Source organism: Ziziphus jujuba, chromosome 11 (genome assembly GCF_031755915.1).
Source record: "Ziziphus jujuba cultivar Dongzao chromosome 11, ASM3175591v1".
Classification (NCBI taxonomy): domain Eukaryota; kingdom Viridiplantae; phylum Streptophyta; class Magnoliopsida; order Rosales; family Rhamnaceae; genus Ziziphus; species Ziziphus jujuba.
This window is the reverse complement of record NC_083389.1, coordinates 27,163,580-27,171,965: the sequence shown is the minus strand read 5'-3', so window position 1 is coordinate 27,171,965 and position 8,386 is coordinate 27,163,580. Positions and strand designations below refer to the sequence as shown.

Below are 8,386 nucleotides of genomic sequence, written 5' to 3'. Positions count from 1 at the left end.
GACGAGAAATGCTTAATCTTTGTTGCTTGGGAATAATAACACCAATGTTTGCTTCCAGTGACTTGCATGCCCTTTCTAATCTTGTTTTACAAATAAGTATTTTGTAGCACAATGCACCAAAGATGACAATAAAGTTGCATATAAGTTACAATTTGAGCATTTTCCATCTACTACTAAACAAAAAGGAGAGATTATTTTTGAAGAAATAATTACACATTAGTTATCCCATAAAACAACATATGATCAACACATGAAATTTGATTATTGGAACTGCTAAGAAGCCGTGGAAGATGAGACTGTTCTTCCATTCTGCAATCCAATATCAACAGGCACTGTAACTCCCCACTTCCCCTCGGTTTCCGAGGGCTCTATAACCTTAACAGCTCCATCTGTGAGTCCAACAGCCAATTGATGTGGCTCCTGTGGGTGTGCTGTAACGACTAGCGGGTATGCAGTTTGGCTGTTAAAAACAAGGACATATCTGAGATTATCTATTTCTTCAAAGGGCAATATATAATTAAATCAAGAAATTTCCCTCTGAATAATAGGCTCAGGATAAAATGATTGAATTCATCCTTAAACTTACACTAGATACCTGTTTGACAATGACTGTGATAAGTATGCAGATGGGGCAATCCGACATCTTAATTTCAGACTATCAGCATCGAAAACTCCAATGTTACCATCAGCAAAAGTTGCATAAACGAGCTGACTGGCTAAGGAATATGATGCACAAGTTAAGGGGGCAGACAGTACATCCTGGGGCACCCACTGCGATGTAAATCACATAAGTTGTCTGCCATAAACATCAGATAATTATCCAAGAAATATCTTTATACCTGTTGAAGAAGTTCTGTCTTGTAAGCATCATATAGTGCTAGTTGTGTCTCATGGCACACCAACAACCGAACTTGATCTGAATAGAACTGCACTCGTGTGTCACCAACAGGTGCCTTTCCACTAGGCAGTTGAATTGGAATCATTTTTTTCCTATCCCATGTATCAGAACTCCAAAAAAATAACTGCAAAAAATGCAATTTTCTATAAACAATTCAGAGACGTAGACATTTGATCTAGTTTATAGATATCGAAATGTGATCCAACTAACGAAACCTGAGCATCAGCACCAGCTGAAACCAAGATGTCAAGGTCAACAGAAAATGCTAAACCAGTAATGCGCTTCTGATGACCTTTCAATTTGGTTTTGACCTGACAGACAATAAGATTTTTGCACGTTAGCAATCAACAAGTAAATACCCAACATAAAACATACAAGCACACTTAAATTATCACCTCATCCACCCTAACATTGTAAATGTGGATGGTTGAATCTTCCATTCCAATTGCTATGATGTTATTATCCAAAGGATGAAATGCCAGAAAGGTTGAAGTTGGTGGAGGCGGCATGAAAGTTGTCATTACCTGCAAAACAACACAACTTATCCCAAATAAACAAACTTGAATAAGCTCATTCTGGTTTACGTATGGTAACATTATACCATTACTCTGTTACCTTAAATGTCATCATATTGAATAGCGAAACCTTTCCCCCACATGCAGACATCACATAAGAATCATTCTTTGAGAGTGCTATGCATGGAAATTTTTCTTCAACATTGTCTGGGACATCATTAGTCATTAGAAGACCACTGTTTGGTTGCCAATGTTGGGGAACAACACTTGCAGTTGCCTTTAAACATAAAAACAGAAGAGGTATATTTCATTAAAATGGCTGCACAGGCTCTTATTATCTACACTAACTATATGCACATGCCGCAACAACAGGTGTACACATATACACAGCTTAGCTATATATATATATATATGGTGCAAAAATGCTTACTATATGAATAAAAACCATTACCTTTCCATTTGGATTTTGTTCACTGCGATGCCACTTCCACAACTTCTGAACTCCATCTGAACCAAGAGCCAGAACGCCAGTACCATAGTTTGTGTAAAGGAGCCGGGCAACCTTGACTCAAACAAAGCCAACTATTAGACATAGAGCATCAAATCAACATACATAATATGGAGAAAAGTTGAAATAAAAACCACCTTGTTACCAGGACCCATGCCATCTGGCATGGTGACAACTCGGCATTGAACACGGTCCACTATTTCAGTCAATTCCCAAGGTTTAGTTTTATCAGATACATCATCCAAACCTCTCGGCTTTTCTATGCTTTTTCTCATAGGTTCAACTTCATTCTAAACAAAATATAGATCAGAACTAGATGTTAGTGCAGTAAAATATTCCCTGTGACCAGGCAACAACTTATGATGTAGGAGATTTTGTCTGAACCAATTTGAATTCGAAAGACCTATTTTCTAGGATATCTACTTTTAATCTCTCCTCTTTTTAAGTTCAAGTTCTATTAGGATAATTCTTCTAACATATTCATATACATTTGAATGGCTATACTCAAAAACTGAGACAGCAAAAAAGATTTTAAGTTTTTCCCATGCTGTTTTTATTAAATCTCATCATCCAGACATGTCAAACTCATTCCAGCCAGTCATTTTAGTCATTGACTACAAATCTGAATTCTATCATGTATGCATACATGAATGGAAGTGGGTCTGGCAGGAGAGCTTTCCATAAAGTCCACTTTACTAATGACTAGATTGTTGTTCACAGCCACAGCAGAACTAGATACCTGATCCATTAGCATGAAACAAATTAAAGTCCCCTAAAACTATCAGCATTTGAAATTTGAGCAAAATAACAAAGGTTAATATGCAAATGAAGAAGCAGAATGAGGTAAATTAAGGACATGATATAACAACCTTCATCTCATTAGTTGCTCTAGATGTATCATAAGATCGAGCTTCAATTGCTCTCAATGACCTGAGACCATCAGCATTTGCAAGAACCTTGAATCCATTATTAGATGTGTTGACAACAAGAAGACTCCCTTCCTTGTTAAACCTCAATCGGGGAAGACTCTGAAGTAAAATCAATGGTTGCATTAAGTCAATAAATGAATTCAAAACGAGGGCATACCAATTAATGTTAAACATAACATATAAACATTCAAAATTAAATAAATAAAGATGTTTACCGGAAGTCCACCCTCAGCATCGGTACTTGCAAGAACATTTGTATTGTCCATATCCCAAAATTTTATCTGGTTATCTTCACCGACCGCCAAAAAATGATTTTTTGTTGTGTCAAATTGCACTATGCCAGCAGATTTCTTTCTGAACCCTGAGTACGACCTTTTTATTGCTCCTTCACTTTCATTCCATTCTACAAGGAATGAATCACCATCTTTGCTAGTTCCGCATGAGAATAATCTGAAATTTAACCCCATTTTGGGTGAGGATAAGCCACAATACATTGATCAACTAATAAAAACAAATCATGATAAGGCTAATTTACTTGCCTACTTCCATCAGCACTATAGAGCATTGTGGTGCACCACTGTCCAGGAGCATCATAATCAACCCTGGACCCCACAGTGTCATATAGCCAAGCTTTTATTTTTCCATCGACAGCAGTGGAAAATATAAACTGCAAATATTCAAATAAAAACAATTTTTAAGTATTGTCACTGAACTCATCACTAGATGAAAAACAAAACTTCCATTAGCTTACACGGTATGATAATTAGTCTCTCACCTGAATATTTTCCTTCTGATGGGGGCAAACAGAATAAACAGGTGCTTCATGACCTTCAAAGCTAAAAAGCTTTCTTCCAGCCAAATCCCAAACCTACTAAGTTGAATTCAACATTAGTAAAGGAAATATTTATCAAATTATACAAAATGAACCCACAAGTAGGAAATATCTTGCCCCACCTTTATCAACTTATCATCACCACAAGTTATGATACATAACTGCTTGTTTGGATGAGAGAATGCCAGATCATTCACACCACCGGCATGAGCATCAATCTATAAGAAAGAAGAGTCCTGGTATCAGTCTGATGAAAAATGAAATCTTGTTCAAGAAGCAGTGAAAGTGCATTAAAGCTTGCCTCCAAATGCTGACGTAGATCATGCAAGCCTTGGTTGGCATACAAATGAATCAAATGTTTTGAAAAAGCAACACCTGCAACAAGATAAACACTGTGAAGAAAAGCTTAGATTTATCCAAATGATACGAGATAGGTATTGTAACATATACCAATTAAGTTTCCATCAGGACTCCAAGAAACACGGCTGACAGATATTGATGAATCTTTGACAATCAAAGCCTGTAAGAGACTCCCAGTTAACATACCAATGCATCTACTTGACTTATAATGCAATATCCTAACAATGTCATATGGGAACTATAAAGATGGTTTCTCTTCATTCAGTATAGTTTCAGCTGTTATCACTTCATTCAAGTTAAAAAAGGTAAAAAAAATAAAACTAAATTAACAAGATAAAAACCTGAAATTGCCCAGAACAAGTAGCCATATCCCATATCTTGAATGGCTTTGATACCAGCCTCTCTCGCAGTCCAACATCCCATAATGTCATTTCACCATTGGCACAGCCAACTAGTCAAAAATGCATCTTTAAGTTAGCTAAAAAAGGAAGCTGCACCTTGTTAACGATTAATTTTCAATCTATATCCACCGAAGGTAAATTTTGATTTCCAATATTTATCAACCTACCAGCAAGTATAGTGTGATGAGAAGGATGGAAATCCATGCTTGTCACTGTGGATCCCTGATGCAAGGTACAAGCAACAGTTCTTGGCAGCTCATCAACTGACCAGGAATGGAGTTGAGGAGCAGGATATGTGACCTGAATATATATAGAATGGAGAATTTCCATATTAGCAACAATAGCTTATGAAGATATTGTATTGCATCATAAACAACAAAATGAAATATAAACAGAGATAACAAAGCATCAAAACTCTTTAACAGTGCCTCATCAACAGATTGTGCAGACCGCAAACGTTTGATTAGTTGCTCATGTTCGGTGCCTGTATAATCAGTAATTCCAAGAGCATTCACAGGCGTTCGTGGACGTTTTAAGACAGAAGCTGTTAGAAAGCAAAAGGAAACCAAGTTAGCAAGACAACACCATACCAGCTGAACTAGAATATATCATCAGATGAGCATTCAAGCAATCAATAGAGAATACAGTCAGATCAAATATTCCTACTTAAACTGATTGCTTTGGATCAATGACAATGCAACCATATCTAAGATTGAACATAAAAGAATAAGTTAGAGCTCTTATATGTTGCCTACATGATGTTATAATAACAGATTGGCATAAGCATAATAAAAAATTAATATGGAAATTGTTACAGATCCATGACGCTGCTCCATTGAGGATTAAGACTTAACCTTGACTGGGTTGAACAGTTAATGATGAAGCAGCGATAGCAGCTGATTGCACAGATGAGGAAGGATTGGCATTCACCATCCATCCTGCTAATGCATTAGCATTAGGAGCTGCTGCAGCTTGTTGGAAAGGCTGACAATAAAAACAAAACAGGTTGAAAATCCAAATTTCAATTTCAAACGACAGACATTGACATTTTTAACTTCAACAAACATGATTGTAAAAGATAGAATCATACACCACCATGTGCTCCAAGAGGAGCATAATTTGAAGGCTTTGCAAGTGCTGCAACAGGAAGGTTGACTGGGGTAGGTGCCCGAGCCCCATTTGGAGGAGAACATGTATGGTCGGTGAATAAAGTTTTAATGTCGGGATTTTGCCTTGGGTTCTTGCAGAGCTGATGCTGCCAATTTAAACTGCCCAAACAACCAACCGTTTAACGATCCAAATCAACCTTACTGAATAAAACCCAAAAAACGAACTATTCTTGTACATACAGAAGTACTATAATGTTATTAAATGCAAATCATTACAGACAAATGTCACCTTTGATTAATCAGAGTTCGCAAGCGGGAAGCCTTCAAAGTGGGAAAAACAAGCTTGTCTCGAAACAGAGGATTTGCTTCAATCAATTTTTTTAACTCTAACAACATTATGCTTCGAGCTGATTTTGTATCACCATATTTAGACAACTGCTCATTTTCCCTGCATTAAATTTAAAAACAAAAAGATTATAAAAATAAAAAATAAATTTTTTAAATTTTCAAATTCCACAAAATTTTAGAAAAAGTAACATCCCCAGAACAAAAACATTGAACCATCGGTTACCTGCCAAACAATCACGCATGGCACGATAATTATCGTTATCAAATAAAAAATGGAAATTACAAATGGTAATATTAAGAACACCTGAAGTTCTCTAGCGTCAAAAGCTGTGTTATTTCTTTGTATAATTCCTCATTAAATGTCGAAAATATTTTCAAATCCTTTGCCAATATCTCTACAGCTTTTGCTCTGTCATTCCTGAAAACACATACCACAATAACCATAAGCAGACGCAAAAATAAATTAATTAATCAATACACCCCCCCCCCCCCCCCCCCCCAACACACACACACAAAAAAAAAAAAAAAAAAAAAAAGCAAATATGAGAAAAACAATAGAAAGAAAGAGAAACCTGTCGAGAGCTTCCAGATACTTCTGCTTTCTAATCTCGAAGAAAATCTTCATGGAATAGCGGTTATCGTCCACTTTGGTGAACCCAGAAAGATACCTCTCCACTTCGTCCCATTCCCCAGCCAACGCTTTCTCTTCAAAATACTTCATGTTGAAAAAAAATCCAGATTCCTGTTCTAGTCTGAGCTCCACCACCATAACCAAATTAAACCCAGAAACAATTTCCCAAAATGCAAACAAAATTATAAAAAAAAAAAAAAAAAATCAAATATTTATTAAAAAATTCCAAAAAAAAATCATATGTAAAACTAGCCCCACCTGTGTACAGACTCTTTAAATTTCTCTTCCTCAAGGAATTGAAGGATCAGAAACACCAATTCTCTGCTCAAAGACGACATTTTTGCTCCTCAAACAAACTCCAAACTTGGTATATTACACACAGGAGACTTGGAAGGTTGAAAACGACAGAGTTTTGAGTGACTGGTCTTTTTTTAAGAAGGCAAATCCTTCGTCCTCGTACTTGCTCTTAGGGTTTCCTCTGGTTCCATGCTTGTCGTTCAACAACAACAGTTTTGTAGAACCCAAAAAAAAAAAGGAGAAAAAAAAAAAAAAAAAGAAGAAAAAGATAAAGCAAGAAAGAGAAAAGAGAAAGAAATGACTTTGTCCCTCACTTTCCTCGATGCGTTTTGCAGAGTTTTGTTTACCCACCGACTTATCACTATGATAAGCTATCAGTGTCCGAACTGTCTGCTTATCTACGAACTTGATAAGCACACTTCCTAGAAAGGGCAAGATTGCGTTGGTGAAGCTATTATCCACTGCATCTGGGATACCATGAACTGACATCTCTGTAACGACGACACGTGGAAAGGCCACCATTGCATGCGGTCTCAGTGCGAGTTAGTGGGAGATTGTAGAATGAGATTGGTGTAGAGGATCAGAGTCTCGTGAAAAGGCAAAGATGTTCCGGAATCGAAGGCGAAACTAAACTGGATTTGAATATACTTAGTAACGTCCACCACATCGTGTTTCCTTGTCGGGTGCGTACTGGTCGCATTTTGTCCGGTGAAAATCTGCTTCGTATGTCGCGTGCTTTATAAACCTCACATTGCGAGCGTGGCGTACACGACCTTAGCTATCCATCTTATGTTTAGTTGCTTCGAATTTTCGTCAAATTGTTTTTTTTTTTATTATTAAATTCTTTTTTTGGTTGCGAGTTGCGAGTTCTAAACAATTTCCTTTTATGTATTAAAAAGGAAAATATGGTGGCCTACCAAAATCCTTGATTAGTTGATTGTACATATTATTATACTCTCACCATTTTGCCAATTAGATATATACAAATCAAGAAATCATAATATTCAAAAAAAAAATATATATATATATATATATATGCGCTTAAGACAAACAAATATAATCTTTTTTTTTTCTATATTTTAGGTAGTTGGAAATCATCTCGCTAATGAAATATCATAAACAAATATAATGACTAGGCAAAATAGATTCTTAAGATATTTAGATTTTATCAAAATGTTTGATTACTATCATTATTTTATTCCTTTCTATAATATAATTATAAGAGCATATTCAATAATGAATATGAATTAATTTTATATAACATTTAAATTGATTTTATTTCAATTTATATAGTATAAATACATAATTAATTATAAAATATATAAATATTATTTATAACTATTAATTAATTATACATTTTAGTTAACTTTTTTCTTTGTTGAAAAAATTAATTTAAAAAAATTTCTTTTTAAAATAATTTTACAATATTTAGCAAAATTTATAGAAATAGACATTGAGTTTGACATTATATATGATATTAATTTTATTTCTAAGTATTATCATTAAAAATTAAAAACACTTTCTATATTATTTATGTGAAATGTTTATTTTTACAATT

General features: G+C 35.1%; 1 protein-coding gene across 1 annotated transcript; it reads right to left on the bottom strand.

Annotated features, from left to right (window-relative positions):
* LOC107433186 (topless-related protein 2) lies at positions 1–7,100 on the bottom strand. The gene is made up of 25 exons (XM_048464915.2): positions 6,790–7,100; positions 6,473–6,652; positions 6,205–6,318; positions 5,842–6,000; positions 5,534–5,711; positions 5,298–5,427; positions 4,872–4,987; positions 4,611–4,743; positions 4,384–4,493; positions 4,133–4,202; positions 3,984–4,057; positions 3,805–3,900; positions 3,626–3,718; positions 3,390–3,517; positions 3,066–3,300; positions 2,791–2,949; positions 2,568–2,660; positions 2,059–2,211; positions 1,865–1,975; positions 1,514–1,690; positions 1,294–1,422; positions 1,114–1,209; positions 840–1,022; positions 596–771; positions 1–460 (listed from the first exon to the last, which is right to left on the bottom strand). Exons 1-25 carry the CDS (start codon positions 6,867–6,869, stop codon positions 274–276), a joined length of 3,360 nt encoding a protein of 1,119 aa, XP_048320872.2. The 5' UTR covers positions 6,870–7,100; the 3' UTR covers positions 1–273.
* Between the last annotated feature and the right edge of the window lie 1,286 nt (positions 7,101–8,386).

Bases quoted from the DNA above. Each gene is read 5' to 3' on its own strand.
- LOC107433186 (XM_048464915.2), bottom strand. From the start codon at position 6,869: ATGTCGTCTTTGAGCAGAGAATTGGTGTTTCTGATCCTTCAATTCCTT. The intron at 6,319-6,472 runs GTTTCTCTTTCT...ATGTGTTTTCAG, and splicing joins TATCTGGAAGCTCTCGACAG to GAATGACAGAGCAAAAGCTG. The intron at 2,212-2,567 runs GTATGCATACAT...TATTTTGTTTAG, and splicing joins CCAGACCCACTTCCATTCAT to AATGAAGTTGAACCTATGAG.